General features: G+C 44.3%; 1 protein-coding gene and 1 pseudogene across 3 annotated transcripts in view; both read right to left on the bottom strand.

Moving 5' to 3' along the window:
• The window catches only part of LOC147418323 (thiamine biosynthetic bifunctional enzyme TH1, chloroplastic-like), a 37280-nt gene extending 18386 nt beyond the window's left edge, over positions 1–18894 (bottom strand). The window contains exons 1-6 of one of the 3 annotated variants that reach the window (XM_086507588.1): positions 18061–18892; positions 17501–17575; positions 17032–17108; positions 16866–16946; positions 16637–16771; positions 16454–16518 (exon numbers count right to left, since the gene is read on the bottom strand). In XM_086507588.1, coding sequence (XP_086363714.1) covers positions 16454–16518; positions 16637–16771; positions 16866–16946; positions 17032–17108; positions 17501–17575; positions 18061–18336 — 709 coding nt within the window. In that variant the 5' untranslated portion in view covers positions 18337–18892. Of the gene's footprint in view, positions 1–16453; positions 16519–16636; positions 16772–16865; positions 16947–17031; positions 17109–17500; positions 17576–18060 lie in introns of all 3 variants that reach the window. The other 2 variants (XM_086507589.1, XM_086507590.1) reach the window with 2 other exon arrangements.
• On the bottom strand, positions 17715–17827 carry LOC147418324 (U6 spliceosomal RNA; annotated as a pseudogene).
• Positions 18895–23966: the final 5072 nt, after the last annotated feature.

Below are 23966 nucleotides of genomic sequence, written 5' to 3'. Positions count from 1 at the left end.
AGAGAATTTGAGCGTGGTGCCCATATTCTCAAACAAGCCTCTCCAGAACAAACTTGTCATGTGTGGATCACGATCACTAACAATTGATTGTGGCACGCCATGATACTTGAGATATTGCTCATAAATAAGCATGCCATCTGATCTGGCTTTATCTTCTTTCTGACAGGAATAAAATGAGCCTGCTTGCTGAATCTGCATATGATGGTCCAAATACCATCATTTCCTGTCTGCGTTCTCGGAAGATCAAAGATAAAATCCATAGCAATACTTTCCCATGGTTTATCTAGAATAGGCAGTGGTTGCAATAACCCTAGTGCTTTTTGCCTGTCAAACTTGACCTTCTGGCATATTAGGCATTCTCACACAAAGGCATCCACATCTCTTCTCAACGTAGGCCAGTAGAAGAATGTCTCAACTGCTTTAACTGTAGCATCGATATCACGATGCCCTGCATACAGTGGGACATGACTCTCTTCCATAACTTTGCGTCGCAATGGCTTTGTGACACACAACCTTCCATGCATCATCATGAACCCATCTTTGAGAAGATAGTGTTCATGACGTTGTCTATCCATTAGCTGCTCGAAGACCCTTGCGAAATCTTCATCATTTGCATATTGTTCCCTCATATCATCAAGTTCATGATGATAAGGAATTAACACAGCTGAAATTTGTGGCTTCCTTGACAAGGCATCAGCCACAACGTTCTTCTTGCCTTCCACATGCACAATATGAAAATGGAACATAGACAAGATATTTGCCCATCGCATATGCTTCTCAGATAACTTTGCATGTGTCAAGAAGTATCGCAAGGTCTGATGATCCGTTTGGACAACGAAATCTACACCTAGCAGGTAGTGTTTTCAACTTAAGAGCGCATGAATCACGGCCTGCAGTTCTTTTTCATAGACTTGCATAGTCTTTTCTGGCCCTTGCAAGATTCTACTCTCATAGGCTACTACCCTGCCATCTTGCATTAGCACTGCACCAATGCTACTACCACAGGCGTCACACTGGACCACAAATGACTTCCTAAGATCTGGCAACACAATGACTGGATCTGAAGTAATCTTTTCCTTTAAGAGATTAAAAGCTGAAATCTCTTTCTGTGTCCATCTAAAGGTGACTGCCTTCTTTTGAAGAGCATGTAAAGGTGAAGCAATCTCAGCGAAATTTCAAATAAACCTTCTGTAATAGGAGCATAGTCCCAAGAAGCTTTGGACATCATGCACCGTCTTCAAATCTGGCCATGACTTGATCGCTTCAACTTTTGCAGGATCCATTCTGACACCATCCTTTGAGACAATGTGTCCCAGAAAGTGAATCTCTTCCAGAAAAAATTCACTTTTCTTTGCATTGATGAGCAACCTATGGCTGCGTAGCTCTTTGAACACAATGGCCAAGTGATGCCTATGCTCCTCTTCATTCTTTGAGTAGACTATCATGTCATCAAAGAATGTACCAACAAACTGCTGGTGTGGACGGAAAATTATGTCCATCATCCTAGTGAACGTAGCAGGAGGATTTGTGAGACCAAAGGGCATCACTAAAAATTCGTAAAGGCCAAATGTTGTTCTAAAAGCAGTCTTGTGCACATCCCCTGATCTAATGCGGATCTGATGGTACCCACTCTTTAGATCTATCCTACTAAACATAGCTGCTGCTTCTAATTTGTCCAGAATATCATCAATTCTAGGTATAGGGAACCTATTCTTGATGGTATTCTTGTTCAGTGCACGGTAGTCGATGCACATACGCCATAAGCCATCCTTTTTCTGCACTAACAGCACTGGAGAACAGAATGGAGATGAACTGGGCTGAATCGGTCCCTTTTCTAACAGATCCTGTACTTGGCTCATTATCTCTTTCTGCTGAGCCGCACTAACCCTTTACAGAGGCTTATTTGGTGGGCTACTGCCTGGCACCAAATCTATCACATGGTCCTCGGGTCTCTCTGGCGGTAATTGAGACGGTAATGAATCGGAAAAACAGTCACTATACTGTTGTAAAAACATTGACCTTTCTTTATCTAACACAAATAAATTTGATTCATCACAATCTGTCACTTCTCGTGCAAAAACCAAGTACGCAGAAAGATGCTTTTTCATTACAGAAGTAATAGCAGAAGCTGATACAGTGGGTATAGACTCCCCTTTAAGCTTTACATCCAAAATGTGAGTCTTTCCCCTGCTATGTACAGTGATCTTTTTGTTGTAGGCATCCATGATTCCCTGTACAAGAAACAACCAAGGAATACCTAGCAACACATCACATCCGTCCAGTGGCATGATGTAAAATTCTTCAGCATCTACATAGGACTGGATATGTAGGCGCAACTTTCCGATGATAGGTGTCACAGCCTCTGTATGGCCAGGACATGCCAAACATGCCTCTGCTATATACCCCATCTCTTCAGGTCTGATTCCTAACTTTGAAGCCAATTCTGGGGAAATGAAGTTGGCTTTGGCACCTGGATCAAAGAAGATAAGCACTGTTTGATCCCTGACCTTTCCCCATGCTCTGCAAAGCTCACTTGCATCTGAATTTGGCTTGTCGCCCACCATATATGGCACTAGACCAGCCATGGGCCTCTTTCCTTTCCTGTCCTCCTTGTCTTCAGAATCAGCTGGCCTTTTCTTTTGAGGACAATTGTAAGCAATCTGGCCAGGCTGCTCACAGATAAAGCATTTGTTCTCTGACCTCAGGACCTTCTTTTGCTCTTCCGACTTGCGAGGAAAACATCTTTTCCATTTCTTTGCTCGTCCCTTTTCTGATTCAGCCGTAGCTTTGCCTTTCCCTACGTTGGCTGGCTCCTAAGTCGCTTAAGGAACCTCATTGGGAACGTACTTCTTCGCTGAATTTTTCTTGTCTGATCCTTCCTCGACTCCAGTATTAAATTCACAATCTTCTCCCTTGAGCAAGCCATTGCCAGTGTTTGCTACCTCGATGAGCTGCGTCAAAGTAGTGACTTTGGTCTTCGTGCAGTACTTTCTCAATCCTTTGGGTAGGCCACAACAATATTTTTCAATTTGTTCTGTCAATGGCACAAACCTATAGGAAGTTACTGGAAGTAGAGCTTTCCAAAACTTCCGATTGTAGTCATCCAGATTCTTGCAAGTGGCAGCATTAAGCTGGTGCCATTCTGTCATGACATCTGATTCAAAGTCATCAGATAACCATGCTGCTGCAAAAATCTGCTTGAAGTAAATCCATGTGGACGGAGCTTGCCCTTGAAGCAATAAAGTTGTCAACCATTGTCCCGCATTCCCTCTCAAGAAAGTGGCTGCCTTGCGGACCTTTGAAGCCTCTGTAAAGTTTCCCCCTGCATAGGCCTTGTCAAACTCCTGGAGGAATGAGAGAGCCTTCTTCCTCTCATCAAACCCTGTAAAGGTAGTGAATGTCACACCTTTGCCACCTTCTTTGTACGGAGTTGGCCTCTCCAGCGGCGTTAAGTTTTCACATGGAAGTGACTAAAACATGGGAACGCTGTTAGGATTCATCTGTGTTCCTTGATCGCTATTAAGTTGACCTGGAAATGCCATATTTGGCTATTGATTTGTAATTCCAGCCATACCAAAATTTGTCTGTGGTATCCCAAATTGGCCCTCAGTGCTTTGAAACCCTCGTTGCATGCCCATGACACCATACATGGGGTTAGGCATCATCGTTTGAGCACCCCCGAACATTGTTCCTGGTGTGTAAAACTGATTTCCAGGTGCATGACCAGCCATGCTCTGGAATACCGATCCACCTCCAAAATAGCCAGGGTGAACTGAAGGTGGTGGGAAGACTTGTTGCATAGCCTGTAGGTTGCTTCCCTGCCCATTAGAACCAGCTATAGGCTGCTGAAAAGTGGCTGGCTGAACTAGTACAGCTTGAAAGACTGGCACCTCGGCCACATGTTCTTGCACCTTAGGCACAGGTTGTGGAGACTGCATGTTCTCCGTCAAGTGTACAGGTGTTTCCATTGACTCTGCAGTATGAATCACCTGTGCTTGAGCCTTTACAGGCTTTTGAATATGATCCAGTGACCCAACTTGCTGAGACGGAAGAGGAGGTTGCAGAAAGGCTAAAAACCTCGCGTTCTGTATTACTTGTGTGAACATACTACATAGCCACAGCAGTAGCCAACTGGGTCCTGAATATATCATCATCCGTCTGTGGTGGTCTTGAGGACTCACCCACTTCATGTGTCTGTTGACCCTGTGAGGAGGAAACCTCTTCAGTCATATCATCTGATCTGTCAGCCATAATTGCAATTCCCTGTGTTTGGTCTATGATCCCCTGTGTCTTCAAGCCCAAACTGACCAAGGCTCACTTCTATGGGAAAAAGTGATTTAATCCCGGGGATGGAACCATGTAACCGGCCTGTTTAATCCAAAAAGGGCGGTCTACCTTAGGCTTAAACCTTATTTGCTTTCACCCATTTAATTTATCGCCCACTTTACCTGTACTTTCAAGACACAACAAAGGGGAAAGGGATACAGGTTGCTAGACTCTACGTGTATGAGAAGACCGACACCAGATTGGCCCCTAAATAGGCGCCCCTTTCCGTATTTCTTTATTCTTTAAAAGAGGGAATAAACGCTGTGGTTCCCTACAAGCTGCCCCGCACAACCTTGGCTGAATTTCAACTGTTCTGGCCTGATTTCGGCAGCATAATTGTACTAGGACCCTTCACAGTCAGTATTCCCACGCATTGGATGACTTTCCCGACGCATACGGACACTTTGCAAAACCTGGCGAGAATCTGCAGCACGCTGAATTCTCTGTTTTCTGCCCCGAAAATGCGCTAGATCACCTATACAGTGGTCCCCTGGCGTCCCCGAATGTCCTTGGGGTATTAGGGTCCGTTTAGGGCCAAAACCCTAAACCTGCAAAAATACACAGCAGGCTGTAATTCACTGTTTCGGGCTCCGTTTTGCGTGCCGGTCGCATCCGTAGCAAGTCCTCAAGCTCCCGCACCTGTAGGGCTACTTGCCCTTTGAATCGGACGAGATTTCGCACGTGAAACCTCTCCGAATCACCTGTACCTGCGGGGGATTAGCCGCTAGCTAATCCAGTACCTGTGCAAGAGGCTCTTGCCTCGGCAATCGCGCATGAACCCACACAACTGTACATTGGTCAATTGAAAAGCCCACCAGAGGGGCATAACATACTGCCATAGGGGAGAGAGAGGGCAGTGCGTTGCGTGCAGGACATCACTCCTGGCACCGCACTGTACATAAGAGGGAAAGGAAGCACTCCATAGCTCTCAACCTGTGACAGACTGAAAATGAGCCTCCCTTCTCCTAAAATCAGAGCCACTTCTTCCTGCATGAGAAAAGTGCACAGAAATGTGCCACTTGGCACATTTACGGGCTATTTCCCGTTTCGGGGTTGCCGCCTAAAAATCTCCCGACCAGTTGCCCAATTGACTTCACGGCAGAGTAATAAAATGTTCCCCTTGTCATTCCGGAGGTAATGAGGCGAACACATTTTCAAGTCCCAAAATAGCAGTTCCCTAAATTTTAGGAGATGCTGCCATTGTATCTTTCTAGGTCATCTAACCCTCTTTGTACATTGCAGCCACACCAAGAACTAAATGTAGCCTCTGTAGCAAAGGATTCCACTTTGGCTAGTCAATGACCCCGCTTTGGCTAACCATAGTCCTTGTCCAACCTTAGTGCTCTCTTGCCCTCAGGCTTGGACTCCCTCTGAACAGTTCCACACTAGCTATGCAATGCAGGGCAGTTAGATTTTCCGAGGGGGGTGTGAAAATGAATAAATAATAAGAAAGAAATCAACAAGAAGGATAGATAGTAGTCACACGCTGGTGACAAGACGGAATTCCGCTCTCCCTGAATGAGGACAGGCTGCGTAAATTATCCTTAATGAAAAGTGTAAGTTTATCCCAATCGATAATGGGTTTTAACCTATGAAACCACTTCATGCCCAAAATAACATCACATCCGGCAAGCTTAGAGACTACAGAACGACGAGAAAATTGTGCCACGTTGAATCCAGTTTACACTTATATTTGCGAGAGAAAGGTGTCCGTGCCTTCAAAAACCCTTGCGCCGGAAATGTGGGAATAGAAGTAGTCTATTGATGAGCACGCTTCACGAAAGCCTCCCTGACTAAAACATGTGACGAAATCCTCGTTGTTGAAAGTCCCCCTCCTGCTCATCTTCTAGGTCTAACGGAATCGAGGTGTTACCTTGTGAAACCAGCAAGTCACTTGACACGGCCGTAGAATAGTGCCAGAATACCACAAACTGACTGAAAAAGCAAACTTAAAGTAAAAGAGAACACTGGAGACGGCACACAGTGGGGCAGAGTTCCCCACTCAGAGATATTGGCCCCTCCAACAGGCGCTCCTTCTGGAGCTTTATTTATTGCTCAAAGTTGTCAGTTACAACTGCTTTTGTGTACCCACTCACATAATATAAAATCGGCGGGTCATGATATAAGAATACAGGAAAAACAATACAGCATATACAATAATATCAGCGAAAAAAATACCCATATACAAAACCATGAGACTATCACTGGTGTGAAGTCCAACTAGTAGCACGAACCCCGCATGAATCTGTCCACACCCAAGGATGCAGCAAAACCGTTTAGTCCAGCCTTCACTACCACAATCACCTCATCATACATTCATAAAGCATCATCTCATATGGTCCATGAGACTAAATAGCCCCTGTGCTATAGGAGCTATACCTGAAGCATTTCTTGCATCCATCACATCAAATCTCTTTGCCAAATCCCCAAATAAGGTGCAATACCTAACTCATCCTGCTTAGCCACACTAAGAAGATAACCTATACAATCCTCCACAATGAACAGCCAAGGAATAGCAGCATCTGACCATATCAACCTCCCCAAGGCATCATCCAACTGGAATCTGGCTCTCAATCTTATGTAGGAACTCAAAACCCATAAAGCTATGTGCCTCAATTAAAGTCTGCTCTATCAATGCATTAATGACTACTAACTCCATCCAAGGGCGGTCATGCATCGTCTTATAGTAGCATCCGTGATCCATCTGGTGTCATCTGGACCAAAAAACACAGGGCCTCATCTCCCATAATATTGCACAAAGAACAAAGCCCTGTAAGGTGCAGCGGAAGTGAATGTTGATATTGCTCAAGATGAGTGCTCCGAACTGTGCTCAAGGGTTCCTTTTACTTACAGAAGGGAGAGCCTTCTGTTCCTTTAAGAAAGAATGCAATGATCACAAACAAAGTGAATGCTATTGTGAATGAAGGTGCTGAGACTGAGAGAAAGAGAGAGAAAAGAATACGACACCATATGGTTCTCAAACCCTCCTCCAAGGGGCCCCCTCTCTATGGCAAGAGAGTTCTATGCTATAGATTGCACAAATCTGGTACAATGGTCTGGATGCAACGGACTTGCCGACGATGTCGACGACAATGATGACGACGACGAGGACGGGCTGAAACTGAAAATGCTAGGGCTGAAAAGCTGAAATCTGCCAGATGCTGACTTTCTCCTGGATACTGACACTATGTCGATGAGGATGGTGATGACGACAACTCGATGACGATGCATTGGGAACGCAGATGCTGAAATCTGAAAACAGCGGCCTAAAACTGTAAACGTTGGCTGACTCGATGGTACCGCAAGGATCTGCTGCGGGTAGGTGAGATCTGCGAGGCTAGGGGCTAGACCTACAAAGTTTAAGTGCTGAAAACTGAAAACGCTGATGGTCTTGGCTGAGATGGTGCCTTGATCTGCTATTGAAAAACGTTGGGCTGATCTACAACTAAATGCTAGAGGATCTAGCAAAATCCAAAAACGTTGGTTGTCTTGCTGGCTAAAACGCTAAGTCTTTTGCCGTCTTGCTGAGGAGAGAACACTGCAAGTTACTGGAACTTCTTTTGTCTCTTCTGCTAGAATTGGGCGCTCCCTGTCTGCTTATATAGCTGTAGCAAGCTGGGTCGAGCAACCTTCCCAACAGCCCACGACCTCATAAATTATGCAATTAAATAACTAATATGCCAAACTGCCTAAAAAATGTTATGCCCCAAAACTGGCCGGGAATTGGACCTTCTGCTTGGACAATGCATATGCTGGGTGGTATTGGGTGTGCAATCAGAGGATATGCAACTACTCGTAAGTACATGGACATGCACGGCCTGCTCACAGGCTCACAAAGGTGCCATAACACTTCCTAAGCTGACCTGAACCCTAGACCTGAGATAGCTAGTCCACATGCACATAGGGTTAGATGTGCACGTGACATTCCCTCCTTTTCAAAGTGAGGTATTGGTACTGAGCTGCATGGCTTCCTTGTAGTCTGCTTACAACTCTAGATAATCTCTGAAAAATTCTTCATCGACCCACACTGCCTCGTGGGTTCCTCGATCCTTGAACTTCAAAAAGTATTGTCTGACTTGCTTCTTTGAGCCATGGCGAAACCGATGCAACAACACTTGCTCCGACTCCATGACTTCAGCTTCATCAATGATCTCGGGCTCTTCTTCGCCGGAAATGTCCTTTGGAGGTGTACTTTGAAACACTTTCAACCAGGAAACATGGAAAATGTTGTGCATTGACCATGAGTTAGGCAATTGTAATTTCATAGAAACCTCATTGATCCCTTTAATGACATGAAATGGACCATACATTCTAAAAGACAATTTTGGACACTTCTTTCCTACTTGCTTAAGACATTGCTTCATGATTCTCAAACGGACCCAATCCCCTTCCTTGATAGTAACATCCTGGCGATGCTTGGTAGCTTGCCATGAATAAGATTTCTGAGCCTTGCTTAGCTGAAGCTTCACACTCTCAGTAATCTCATCCAATGACTGACTTTTAGCATTGGCATCAGGCAATGGGCTGACCGAGCGAGTCAAAAGTGACTGGAATGGACGGCCATACAGAGTTCTACCAATGGTAGCGAAATAAGAGTCATTCAAAATTGCTTGGACCAATGGGAGATAGAGCTCCCAATGAGACTGTTGATCATGCACACAAGACTTCAAAACATCAAAAGCAAACTGATTGCAATTTCTGTTTGACCATCTGACTACGGATAAAAAGCCGATGAAAAATTCAATTTAGTGCCAAAATTTTCAAAGAGAACCCACCAAAAATTGGACGTGAACTTAACATCCCTATATAAAACGATTGACTTTGGCAAACCACCCAATGCTTAATGAACAACCGTACTACATCTTATGCAGTGACTGTGGCCTTACAAGGAATCAACATGCAAAATTTGCTGAAACGGTCAACAATTGTCAAACATATTAGCATCCATCTTAGTGTCATACTTTCTGAGCGTCAACTTCTCAGTGATTGGATTGTTGGAGTCCGCATTCCTGCTTGTGCTACCTGAAGAACTGCCCACATCTTCGACCGGCTCGGATTTTGAGGTGTGAGTACCTGTAGGACCAACTCTTGCATGCGTTGGTCTCTCTGCCCCTCACGCTCAAGCTCCATAGTTGCCTTTCTTTCTTCGGTTGCCAAGCGCGCTTGCTCACGCTCCAAGGCTGCCTTTCTTTCTTCGCGGTCGCGATCCAAGGCGGCACGTTGCGCCTCTTGTTGTAGCATCATGTCCATCATCGACTTGACCAAAGCCTCCATAGGATTTGGTGCAACCCGTGGCGTAGATGGGGAAGGGGGAGAATCGGAAAAAAAAACCTCCTGGTTGGAAAAATTCTTCGTCACCAACTCCACTCTCATCACCTTCACGCAAAATATCTATTTCGCTTTGGGTGATGACCATACACTGAGATCTTGGGTACTTAAGTTCTCGAGGAACTTGGGTTCTTGAGATTCTTGGGTTCTTAAGTTCTTTAGGTTCTTGAGTTCTTTAGGTTCTTGAGTTTTTTAGCTTGTTTAGGTTCTTGAGTTCTTTAGCTTGCAATCAGTGTTTGAGAAGGCTTTTCTCTTACCCGAGCTCGACTCTTCCTTGCAGGCACATCCCTTGGCGGCCTTACGCTCACACCAAAGTTGCTTTTTCCCACCTCACATCGATTGGTCGGCCGCTAAGTGCACGGTCCGCTCTCAATGAGTGAAAAGAGGAACAAGGGGAGGTTGGACAAGCCCTTCTTTCTTGGGTTACATGTCACTCTTCAAAAACACAATTAGGAATCGACACGTGGGTTACGTACGACTGTAACAAGCAACAAATTTATTGTGATTCTTTCCTTGAGTGATACAGAACATTGCCAAAGCTCTGATACCAATGTACGGTGCAGCACAACTGAATGTTGATATTGCTCAAGATGAGTGCTCCGAACTGTGCTCAAGGGTTCCTTTTACTTACGGAAGGGAGAGCCTTCCGTTCCTTTAGAGAGAGAATGCAATGATCACAAACAAAGTAATTGCTACTATGAATGAAGGTGTTGAGAGAGAGAGAGAGAGAGAGAGAGAGAGAGAGAGAGAGAGAGAGAGAGAGAGAGAGAGAGAGAGAGAGAAAAGAATACGACACCAGACGTGTGAGAATTCTAGGTACTAATCCTTAATTAAATACTTAAACTCATGATTAAGACTTAAGAACTTGAATTGAACTCAAAAGACTCTGTGTTTGATTGATTGAAAGTGTGATACAAGGGCTCCTTATATAGGAGACGAAGAGACACAAATGAAAAGACACATCTCCTGGTGAAGAGACATGACTTTAGACGTAAAGACACATCCTTTCGGCGAAGAGCTGCAACCGTTGGGCGAAGAGTTGCACCCGTAGAGCAAAGGGGTGTGACCAGTCGTTGAAGGAGTGTGGCTTTTGGCGAAGAGGCAGGTCTCTTGAGCGAAGGGTCGTGACCATCCAAGAGTAGGGGTTCTCCTTGGCATGACACTTTGCGTATCTGCAACTAGGAGTGTATGTAATACTGCAACATAGTCACAATCGTGACATTCCCTCCCTCTTTAAATAAAACCCAGGGTAGTTGTAGAAACTCCAGGAGAAGGAAATGTATTGTTGTTGTGCTTCTGCATCCAAAGCTCTTTCTGTTAAGTCCCATGTCATGGCACTGTTATTGACCATGACTATTTTGCCAATCTGAAAACTAATCATACCTACAACTTGATAAATGCCTTTGTCAAAGTTATTTGTAACTTCGAGCTTTGTCCAATAAAAGATTGAGTCTGTATCTGCTTCGAGTGAAATTATTGGTAAACTGACTTGAGTTTTCTGTTGAGTGATGACCATTGGTTGAAAAACTGTAAGGTATTCCATTGGTTTATCTCGAACAATAAAATCTTCCTCAAGGGCTGTCGTAGACTGAGACAGAGTAGTGTCTGAAGGTATATTCATCTGTAAAGGTTTATCACTGGAACAAATTGTATCCAACGATTCAATTGCAGCGACTGAAGTCGTGTTGCAAGAGTCTGTAATTAAGTCATCCTCTGCACTTCTTGAGGTAAGGACTTTAGTCTTCAAAGTTAACGAAGAATTTTCATTCACCACGGCATTGGGTATTTGTTCAAAGACAAGGACTTTATTCTGCACGGGCGGTGACGAGGCTACTGTTTCTGCCTGGATCAAGGCCAATGAAAGGGTTTTGAGCTTGTTGGGTGTTACACAATAACCTGAATCTTCAGCTTTCTCAACGGGTATTAAGGCTTCCAATTGAGAAGGGGGAGGTCGAGGGAGATGTTGCCTCTTAGACCTCTGAAGGATCCTCTTGCACAAGGAAAGGATCAATAAATCTTCAACTTTACCACCATTAGACAAGAAAGACTTAAATGTAGCGCATGGCTCGCGAGGGGGAACTTGTCCTGCGTCGCAGCATTCACGACCGAGTACTCAACTAGGGTCGGATATCTATGCCACTAAGTAAGCCCATCTTGATATTGCTGATTATCCTTTGGAAGCTTCATATTGCTGCTTTTGTTGCTGATGATTCCAATAAGAAGTTGGTTGTTTAGTACTGTAACGTTTCCAAGAATATTCATGCTGAGACTTTTGTTGCTCACACGAAGATACTTTGCGTCTAGTTGTCTCTGAGAAAACATGCTTTGGGTGAGAATTTCGGTTCCGAAGGCTTATATTTGAGTGGTTCTTTCTGGTCGACCACTGAAGCGTCGGAAGAAGATGCATGTATTGTTCGAGAAGTTGTTGGGTGACTCCGAGAAGAGGTTTGTATTTGCATCTGATCCAAGCGAGCATGAATTGATGCGAGGCTCCTGGAAAGTGTTGCCATCTGTGCTTTGAGAATTGCTATCGAATCCTCGGGTAATATATTGTCGTTGCCATCTTGTGATTCGGCCATGCCAACTGATCGGCGAAAGTAACTTTTTCGCCGAATAAGCTTAAGAAGCGAATACTTCGGGAGCGGAAACTGCGTCTGGAACGGGTTTCGGCTTAGGAGTATCGAGAATGACGATTATTTCGGGTGCCGGGAGAGGGTACGCCGACAAGATTGCTGCGGAAATCTCGTCTATGTACGAAAGATATTAAATGGATACATTGAATTCTCCGTCCGCCATGATGGCGAAGAGTCCCGCACGCAAAAAGTGCACACAGAGCCAATGTTGTTGAGGGTACTTTGCAAGACGGGGTGCGCAAAATCTAAACGCTGCTTGCTGTGTGTCATTAGGCCTCACGTAAGTGAATGGGGGAAATTTAACGTCTCAAGTGAGTTCACATGAGGGGGTTTTTTTTTTAATTTAAAATTTGGGGTTGAGTTCACATGAGGTTTTTAAAAAAATTGGGTTAGTCCAGCCAAGTGTGACCGGCCACTAGGCATAAAAACCTTTGTGTTGATTTTTTTTAAAGTATTGCGCTGCTGCTGGGTTTAATACTTTTATGCTATATGCAATTCGTCGGCTGCCCACGATCAGTTGGTTAATTCGCTGGCTGGTTGTGTTTATTAACCAGATGCCACGTCATCAATGGCCCAATTGGAGAGGCTTTAAAAATCTGGTCCATGAGGGGTGAGAAAGGCCGCAGAGTGTGAAGTGTGCAAAGCACCACTTGGAAAAAATTCAGCAGCGAAAGAGGCAATCAAAGGGCTCACGTAGCCTCCAGTGAAAAAAAAACTTCCAGCAACCAGAAGCAAAGCCGAAACGTTTTCAGTAACAAGGGATTATGCAAAGGGTGCAACGCTTCAAGCATAGGGGTGCATCCATTCGTCAAGAGGCACCAAAGGCGAAGAAGAAGAGCGCGACGCGCGCGGGAGAATCACCGTGAGTAACAAGGCAACGTGGAAGCTTGAGGCATACCTGTCTTCACACGTGCCAGGTAAGCGTTGCATGCCATCCCTCTCTGTCTGTGTGTCCGATGCAAGTGAGGGTTTACATGTGTTGACTACACATCGCCTTTAGGTGTCGCCTTTCTGCTTCTTCCATGCAACTCTGGGAAGGGGGTAGAGTGTAGCAACGAGGGTGAGAGGCTCACAACCTTAGGGTCCCGGGAAAAATTTTGCTCTGATACCACTGTGAGGATTCTAGGTACTGATCCTTAATTAAGTACTTAAACTCATGATTAAGACTTAAGAACTTGAACTGAACTCAGAAACAAGACTCAGAAGACTCTGTGTTTGATTGATTGAAAGCGAGATACAAGGGCTCCTTATATAGGACACGTAAAGACACAAATGAAAAGACACATCTCCTGGCGAAGAGCTGCAACCGTTGGGCGAAGAGTCGCACCCGTAGAGCGAAGGGGTGTGATCAGTCGTCGAAGGAGTGTGGCTTTTGGCGAAGAGGCACGTCTCTTGAGCGAAGGGTCATGACCATCCAAGCGTAGGGGTTCTCCTTGGCATGGCACTTTGCGTATCTGCAACTAGGAGTGTATGTAATACTGCAACATCGTCACAATCGTGACAAGACAATTCTCAAACCCTCCTCCAAGCGCCCCCCCTCTATGGCGAGAGAGGTCTATGCTATAGATTGCACAAATATGGTACAATGGTCTGGATACAATGGACTTGACGACGATATCGACGACAATGATAATGACGACGAGGACGGGCTGAAAACTGAAAACGCTAGGGCTGAAAAGCTGAAATCTGCCAGATGTTGGCTTTCTGATACTGATACTATGTCAACGAGGATGGAGATGACGACGATGTGCTGAAAACGCAAATGCTGAAATCTGAAAACAGCGGGCTGAAACCGCTGGCTGACTCGACGGTACGGCGAGGATCTGCTGCGGGTAGGTGAGATCTGCAAGGCTAGGGGCTAGATCTGCAAAGTCTAAGTGCTGAAAACTAAAAGGCGTCGAAAACTGCAAAACACTAGGCTTGATCTGCTACTACTGAAAAACGCTGGACTGATCTGCAACTAAAATGCTAGAAGATCTGGCAAAATCCAAAAACGCTGGTTGTCTTGCTGGCTGAAAATGCTGTCTTCTGTCAACTTGCTCAGGAGAGAACACTGCAAGTTGCTGGAACTTCTTCTCTCTCTTCTGCTAGAATTGGGCGTCCCCTGTCTGCTTATATAGGTGCAGCAAGCTGCGTCGAGCAGCCTTCCCAACAGCCCACGACCTCATAAATTATACAATTAAATAAATAAAATGCCAAACTGCCTAAAAAATGTTATGTCCCAAACCTGGCTGGGAATTGGACCTTCCGCTTGGACAATGCATACGTTGGGTGGTACTGGGTGTGCAATCAGAGGATATGCAACTATTGTAAGTGCCTGGACATGCACGGCCTGCTCATAGGCTCACAAAGGTGCCATAACACTTCCTAAGCTGACCTGAACCCTAGACCTGAGATAGCTTGTCCACATGCACATAGGGTTAAATGTGCACGTGACAGCCCTGAGAGGCCCAGTTCTTAATGGATCTCCGACTCGTCTGAGGATCTCCACGGGCCTACAACAAAGAAATGGGCTGGCAGCCACATTGATAGAATGACATTCAAAGTAGAGGCAAACCCAGCGAAGTAATCAAAGCCCTCCTCTTGCTGCATTGGGGACTCTCTAATGTCCTGAAGCCAGTAAACTAAAGCCACCGGCGCGAGTGGAGCCTCTAACTGTGCCTTCAAAGACCCCACTGACTGCTGCACTTTCCGGTCTGCATGTCTCTTTGCCTTTACTGTCATCGGCACCTCAGACTGCTAGTCCAACCGTTCAAGAGGGACCTCTGCCTCTTGTCAAGGCTCACTCCCATCCAATGGCTTGTCTAGCGGCTACTCACTATCCACTATCAAAACCCTTTTGTCAACCTGGTCCAACCAACCATAACAGGATGCATCTGTCTCTCACTGCCTAGCTGCCTCTGTCTCTGCCCCTACTCACTACTCTGACTCGACTGCTGCTGACTTCGCCCCCTCTGATCTCTGCCATGCTAATAACTTTGTACCCCTCTAATCTCTGCCATACTGCTGCACAGAGTCCTGACACCATTTGAACTATGCTGGATCTGGTGATCCTGAAAGGAGCAGGCTCTCCTATAACCAAACTGTCTCTGCATCTGCACCTTGGGAGAATCCTTGACAAGGTGTCCAATCATATGACAACTGAGGCACTAGTTTGGCCTGCCCATCCATGAGCACCATTCTCTGTGAACGAATCACCCCCTCCCACTCGTAGTCGATGGTCTCAAGAAACTCCATGAAGGTAATGACAGCCACATTTATAGATGGCACAAAATGTCTGAAGCTACACCAAAAACATGAAAGGTGTACCTCAACATGTATGGCAACCTAAACTCTGCCGGTAGCTATGGAAAGGATAGTTTCACCCAACACTGGGGCACACGGCAGCAGTCAAAATCTTGATACTACAGAACCAGAAAAATAAATCTGTGTTTAAGGAGAGCGATCTGCTGGGGCGGGGGCAAGCCTCTCCGAAGATGAAAGTGATAAAAGTACCGCTACACAAAAGTGTAATGTCTTCTCGACCCCATTCCTGACCCTGTTCACCGTTCCATGTTACTATGCCAACATGCCACCAGACCAGCCAGCCTTCCGTTTTGTCTTGAGAGATACAGGTACATTGTGAGTCATAAAACCAAGCTATTGTGGCCAGCCAGGGGCTTCATCATCATGTAAAAAGCTTGGTTGTGGCGTGCATAATGGTGACCCATATAAAAGCATTGATCAAGACTTGCACACCCTGCTCTTGGAACTGTATGCATGCACATTGTCTGTCTAGGTAACATACAACCAAACAGATTCCAGTAACCCGGCCACAGATGTAAATTTTGTGCTCAGATCAGATTGCCTATGCCAATATAGATTTGAATGCCACACGTAAGATCTCATCAGCACACTCCTTTAGCACAATACCATTCACACATAGCAAGATAGAAATTATATCCTAGCATGCATTTATGGCCCATTGTATTTCTTTTGGAATCTCAATGGTGTGCAATCGTGAGTGGCACCTCTGTTGAGCCAGGAAAACTTAAAGGACTAATGCATTAAAGCGTACAAACTCTTTAATGTGGAGAAACACTTTCAAACAGTTCTCTCACCTGAGAAAAGCTCACACATCATCCCCTTCATGTCACAGTATAGATGAAAAAAGCATAACAGTTTACCATCATAAAGCACATCCACTGCATCATCAGAGCCATCCAAATGCCCACCTTTAACCAGAACATACCTGCATAAAATATAAAGTTGTTGAAAGTAAGAAACCACTTGAACATATAAGACCAAAAAGCAGCAGCCGGTGGAAGCCATGAAGATGGTAAAATAAACATACTGCTAATCTTAATTACCGTGGACCATAATCCTTTATTACTTTAGCCGCTTCATGCATGTCTGACAGAGTGTGTAGATTTTTCCTACCCGAGAGAATGGAGGCTTCAGCCAAATTTGGTGTCACAATGTCTGCTAACGGTAAGAGTTTCTTACTGCATGATTTCATGGGGTTTAAATCATCATAATCATTGTCATAGACAAAAATGTTCATACGTGTAGCCCAAAAAGGAGCCAGTAATGTCTAACCATAACACATCCAGCACCTCATGGCCAGCCAACCGATCACCACTCGTAGCAAGCATCACAGGATCAACAACTAACCCTGACCTTAATCATTGAAAATGCTTCTCTCAGAAAAACATGAAAAGAGATATCCCAAAAAACAGTAACTCTCATGGAAAAATAGACATACCTTGGACTGGGTGAAAAATTAAGCTGACTGCAAAGAATGTTGATTATTTGAGCAGTTGGTAGCATCCCTGTCTTGACCTGACCATTTGCAAAAGATTGCAGATACCAAATTTTAAAACCTCTCCATATGTACTTGTAACCTATAGACCTTAATCCTATGATGAAAAAGGATACGATATGATCCCAATTCACATGATGTCCATAGTAACTGGAGATGACAACGAGTCAGAAAAGTCCAATGAAGGTGACAAAAGGCATTAAATCAGACATATCTGGCTCAAAGTGCAAAAAGAAACTCTTAAACAAAATAATACAGATGGAATATTGCCAGTAAATTTCCTTATTGTCATCACTAAATTGTGTGCTGAGCTTATTTGCTCCAAGATATACGATAGACAAAATCTTTGCAATGTCAGCATCGAAACTTATTTACATGCCCAATTGAAAGGAGGCATAATTAAAGAATGTACCACATCAACTTCCATGTCAGAAAAGACAGACTCAAGTTGCATGGCAAAGATGTCATCTGGAGTTACATGAATTCCCTGAGAAGCAGAAGGAAAATATGTCAAAACACCCATAAAGATGTCAAATGGCACCATAGCTTAACCAAAAAAAAGTTCTCTCTGACCCGTGTACAAATATGCATGCAAATGTGCATGCATGTTTGTGTCTTGTGCAATGGAGATGATGTCACACACATACATTGTGTGTGTCATCCTTGCGCAAGGCACAAGGGCCATGCTAATCTTCTCTGTATCGTTCCGATTCTATTATCAGTTGCCCCCGAAGGCAACAAACCCCCCCCCCCCCCCCCCCCCCCCCCCCAACACACACACATCCGCACATTGACTCTCGCATAATATATATTCAGCATAGTGCTTCTCATACCCAACTATATTGCAATGTGTATGCTGACCCGGAAACTGGTTGTCATATACCATGCATGATATCCCTTTCACATATTTTTCCTAGCAATAAAAGCTCTGTTACTCCTTATTGTTCAAGGTGATTTTAAAGCCCAAGATACCTGAACTCCTGTGGTATTTTGGGCAGTCAATGCAGTGATGGCGGTGGAGCAGTAGACACCAAGAGCTCCACAAGCTTTAAGGTCAGCTTGAATGCCAGCTCCTGCCCCGGAATCGGATCCTGCCACAGTGAGTACATGAGGCATTCGAGAGCCATCTCTAGCTCGTGCGTGAGGCATTGCTGCAAAACGATGCGAGTGTCTTGCGTCACTCTTTGTGGCGTTGTTGAGTTTGATCACGACCCTCTCTCCCCAGAAGGCCTTCTGCAAAAGCTGCATACTCCAAGCTCTCTCCTTGACTCGCAAAAATGAAGGTGCGTATTCTGAGAGAAAACTTGCCTGTGACGAGAAACAAGATAAGAAGGCAGATACACAAGAACTGCGGACGGAGTAGCAAAGGTACTATATGATAGTTGCTTCTTTTCGCTCAGCTGCTGCAAAGTTGGGATGGAGGTGTTTGCTGAATTGTGCATGTGGTTTCGCTTGCTTGTCTTCCACTACTCGGAAAAGCTGTTGAAGGAGAGAGAGAGGTCCAGTTCGTATGCTTGTGTTGGTGCTGCAAAGTTCGTATTTGAAAGAGGTAAAGAGATAGCTCTAGCACATACATAGAGCTCCCAGCAGCCGGCTGGCAAGAGCAAGGCCATGGCCTACTGGCTGGTTGGAGCTTAATGATCTTGAGCACAACAAGGCGACTGTCGGGGGAGCGACGGTGGAGAGAAGCCACAAGACACGTGGAGGAAGAGGGCTTGGAGCGAGAAGATGGCTGGAAGAGGCGGGGCTTGGATTTTACCAGCCATGCACGGGCCCCTTGGAGATGGTGGATGGCCGGTTGGAGCACTCCTATGTGCTCATGCTACGAGATAGCTTTAGCACATGGAGTTGGTGCAGCCGGCCGACCGACCGGGCAGCAAGGAGGAGATGGAAGGTAGCCGGCTACCATCGAGTTGATCTTGAGCACAATAGGGCTGCTTGCAAAGGATCAAAGGTAGCTAGGAGAGAAGGATGCAGGAAGAGAATGCAAAGCGTGAAGAAAGCCTACAAGGGAGGGTGAGCCTTGGGCTACACCGGCCAGCCAGCCGCCATGGTCCGACCACGAAAAGTGCTTGCCATGTCAGTGATCGCACTTGTAGACCTCATTTTAGCCGGCTAGCTAGAGCCTATGTGCTCATGCTGAGAGAGAGAGAGAGAGAGAGAGAGAGAAGGGGGGGGGGGGGGGGGGGGGGGGGGGGCTTTTAGATGTTGGGAGCATGAAGTAAATGGTGGAATGGTCTGATTAGAATGTGTATATAGTTATGATCATAATGTTGGGCAATTGAACTAATCGCAATGTACAGTGCTAAGAAAGTAAGCTTACGTTTGTGTTGATGTACCGGTTTGTGAAAAAGTGTTTATGGAAAATCACCAACCCTCTTCTTAAAGATGGCTTAAACTCTAAGAGCGTTCATGATAGAACAATCAGAAACCCTCTTCCTTATTGTGCTTGAAATCTGGTTGTTTTTGGAAGTGAGTACGTGATGAAAGGATCACCAATTCACATCTAGTTTAGATTTTGAGAAGAGATAGGAAGAGAGGTTAAATGGTGGAATGGTCTGACCACAATATATATTTAGTCCATTCATAATGTTGGAGAGGTGGTTTGTTGTTGAGATATGGTCTAAGGTGATGTCATACATTGTGATCTTGCTAGCTATATGTTAGTGTATAGATTGTAGATGCGAACACCGTATAGGTTCACGTAACTTGCATTTATGTTAAAGTCACCTAGAAACACTATTAGATGATGTTGATAAAATGGCACCGGTACTTCAATTAAAGTTTGTACGAATAACAACAATGGACTAGAAGGTTTACGATATAAAGTGATTAGTGTGAGAGGAAACATTGGTTAATTTGGTAAATAATTTTTTCGAAGGAAACATTTGTTAATTTGGAAAAAAAAATTGAAGGAACATTAAAAGATTGTATTAATCGGTGAGCTTTAGAGATTGCTTAAAGGTTTTGTTGAGTGAGAGTTCATTTGGCTTATGCGAAACACTTGGATCTGTCTCTACCCAAGTTTTTGAAAAAGGTATAGATTATATGGGTCACAAATGTGTAAACAGTGCAATAATATTGAATTTGTGAGGTCATATCCTGGTTGGGCTAATAGTTAAAGTGCTTAATGTGAATTTTTGTGCTCGATGGGTGGTTTTGATATTAGCTAGCTAAATGGGAAACCATGTCCTATTACTAATATGTGAGAGTATTCACAAGATTGTTTTTGTGGATCAATGCCCACTAAAGGTTTAGGAATAGGTCATACGATTTTTTGTCTTTAGTTGGTATATGTAAATTAGGGTGCTCAATTTGCACACCATGTCCTATTACTAATATGTAAGAGTATTCACAAGATTGTTTTGTGTATCAATGTCCACTAAAGGTTTAGGAATAGGTCATACGATTTTTTGTCTTTAGTTGGTATATGTATATTAGGGTGCTCAATTTGCACCCAGAATGAAAGCATTTTTATACATCAATGTCTTGTGCATTACCCAACCCATGTGTGTAGTTCCAGCCTTCAATTGGGAAAAGAGAGTTTTTAAGTTGAGGTTCCATCCTTATTGTGCATCATCAAAAGAGTAATTCTTAAACTTGACTAAATACTTCCACAAAACGTGACTGCTATAAAGGAGGTTATCTTAGTGTTGTAAAATGAGTTCTAGTTGGAGGATTTCATCTACCTTGTCAAATTTTGGAGGATCTTCATGAATTGGCTCTATAGAAAGAGACCCTTTATATTGTTGTAATAAGCTACCATGAGAAGTGTTAATGTATCTTCCAAGTGGGATAGAAGCTTTAAGCTCATATGCCATACTATTAATCTTTCCTAAATTTGGAAAGGTCCATAATAAGGATGAGGTAGTTTTGGTAGGTTTTCTCACCTTGTCCACTCTTCTCTGTTGTGTCTTGCAATTGAGCCTTTGGAAACTTGACAAGACCTATTCATCATCATTGAATGTGAGAGCACAATGGTGCTTATCTATAGATAGCTTTTGTGCATGCTGAGAGTAACTTATCTCATCTTCAACATTTCGAAATGCACTCACAAATCAAGCACATACTCATCAACAACAAAGATCTTGTTATGTGTTTACAAAATAGGAAGATCCTTAGGTCTTTCTTTAATAATTTGAATGAAAATGTCATGCTAAGGGTAGGACTAGGTGGGCACGGCCCTGGCAACGTGCCGGACACACATGCAGTAAAGGGGTCTATATATGGAAGAGGGCCAAGGGCCTATATATAGGATGGGCGGGAGGTTATTCGCATGTTTGTCTACCCTGCGGTCTCACATTGGTATCAGAGCTCAGGGATGGAGAAGGGAGGAAGGAGATCGGCATGCATGCTCTCTCTCTCTCTCTCTCTCTCTCTCTCTCTCTCTCTCTCTCTCTCTCTCTCTCTCTCTCTCTCTGGGGTCGAGCCATCAAGTCTTGGAGATAGGAGCTCATGCAGATTCGGTAGGGCAGAGCCGTGGGCAATCTTTCTTGGCAGGCGAGGATAGTTGGTCCGTGTGCACACCCACTTAAGGGAGGTGGAAGGCCGTCATGGACCTGCATGGAATCGCTTGTTTGCGGGCTTAAAGGGTGCGCGCGGAGCAAGAGGGCACAACTCATTTCTGTTGCGTTTCGAACCAGGGCTTGTTGCATGTGCGATCTCCTTCCTTTGCCTCTACGCAGCGGCCACCATCGCTGTTGAAGCTATTTTCTTTAAAAAAAAATTATGTTCCTCTCAAGTGGGCGCCCAATTGCCAGCCCTAAGGCCATCCAAAGGGCGCCTTCCCACCAAGAATTTGAGTTGCAAGCTTATACCATGATGCGATGTAGAACTCGAGCTACGAGCTTATACCATGATGCGCTGCAGCATTCAAGATGCGAGCTTATTCCATGATGCACTGCAAAATTCGAGATACGAGCTTATGCCATGCACCATGGAATTTGTTTTCTGTGACCTCGATAACGGGCCATGATTTTTTACACAAAGTAAGGGCGTAGTACTCCCACCACGTTGCATTCGACGGCCATGAAAGCATCACTCATCAAGGAAGGCTCTGTGGTCATGTTTTCGAGTTGCCCCGGAGTCGATAATGGCAGTCATATGGTCATGTTTTCGAGTTTCCCAGGGATCGATGGTGAAGAAAGTGCTTGACCTCGGACAAGCACACGAACGGATTATCAGGTTTGCAATTTTCATAGCTTTATGTATCAATTGAATTGCAGGAGTATGTTCTTATGTTAATCTCGGTCATGGTGCCCTGAGCGATTACCTACGGGTCCAGTATGATCAAGGTCAACATATTACGTCCAATTTTGGTAGTCATTACCATGATTTGGACTAAGGAGCATGGCTTTGATAGGGATCACCTATACATGGGTTTCTATGAGGCACGGTTGTCTAGTAGTAGCGGTAACTCAGGCATGGCCTGTGCCTTCTAAGGCAACAATGATTGGCACGTCCGATCATTAATTCAATCCTAAGAAGCAGGCAATCCGAAATGGTGAATTTGAATCCACTTTTGGTCATGTCTATGGAACCAAACATCAGTATCTGGAAAATCATTTCTCGGTTTTCTTCTTGCTGGCAACTCATCCAACTCTTACGATGGCAAGCTTCGTCGACAAGTGTACTGAATGAGGTACGCAGTTTATATTTGTTTATTGATCATGTGCTTGATAAGTATGGAATGCAATGGGTGTCTACGATTGATCTTGGCTATCATTCATAGACTCAAGTATGTACGAGATGCACATACTTTGCACATATAATTCTGTTTTTCCAGCAGATCTACAAGTAGACAAGGTCTAATTTTTGTGAATGGTCGACACGGTCAAATTTCTTTTGTTGTTGAGGGAATCAAGGCTTCCACTTCGGCATCTTGCATTGAAATTTTCCCATCTGGCTTATGCTATGAGCATAAAAACTTGGAGGAATTTGTCAGTTTGTCTACGTGTTATTTCATTACATGCAAAGAGGTTGTATATGATATACGCGACAACTCTCTCTCGCGCAGCAGCTATGGCTATGAGCCATTCTCCAGTGAGTTTGTTCTTTAAAATTTCAAGACAACTGGTTACAGTAGGATGACCAAGTTAGTCAATTTTACGTTTTTCTTGTTTTTCCATGTTTTCACATTTCTTTTGGAACATATTGTATGTTGTGCAAAGCATAGTGCTTTGACAATTTCGCGTGAAGCATGGCTTCTAACATGTACACCGATACAACCCATTGAATTCAAACCAAGGGCATTGGTATACACGATTGTGGAGCCGGTAAAATACGGATATATGCTCCCATTTTATGTGTGGCAACATCAAGTTAGGATGTCTCCCTAGCAGTATAGGCTACTGTGGAAGTCACTTTTATTTCGGCTCTCACTTTTGCGGCCATTCCTCTCGGCAAGGGTTTACAATTCTGCATACAAGGCATGCTAGCTAGGTGGATTCAATTCTACCGACTCAAAAATTACGCTTCCGCTCTCACACTAGCAACTCTATCAAGGCCACGATAAGTGATGGATTGTTTAACATGATTCTTGGTTGCTTTCAACACACAACAACACTAAAAAGAACCTAAAACTTGGACTTGATTCATAGGCAAAGTGCCCTATTCAAGTTATCCACGTACAGTTACGACCCCCTACAAGGTAGGGTCAAGATTTGACTTGTGTTTTTTGTTGCCTCTCTCGATGAGAGCATCATACAGACAGATTGTTGTATGCTTATAGAATAAGCTGCAACCCAGGCATAAGATGCACATGAACACACGGATTGGGTACGCACTACAATAGGTTAAGAAACCTTCCTCAACCCAGCATGCTATCTCTTTCTCTCTCCTTCTTATTTCTCTCAAAGAATAATGAAAACTTTCTAAGA

The sequence above is a fragment of the Adiantum capillus-veneris genome, chromosome 30 (genome assembly GCF_014529385.1).
Source record: "Adiantum capillus-veneris isolate H3 chromosome 30, ASM1452938v2, whole genome shotgun sequence".
Taxonomy (NCBI): Eukaryota; Viridiplantae; Streptophyta; class Polypodiopsida; order Polypodiales; family Pteridaceae; genus Adiantum; species Adiantum capillus-veneris.
The sequence above is the reverse complement of the archived record's forward strand: the minus strand, read 5'-3'. Positions and strand labels throughout refer to the sequence as shown.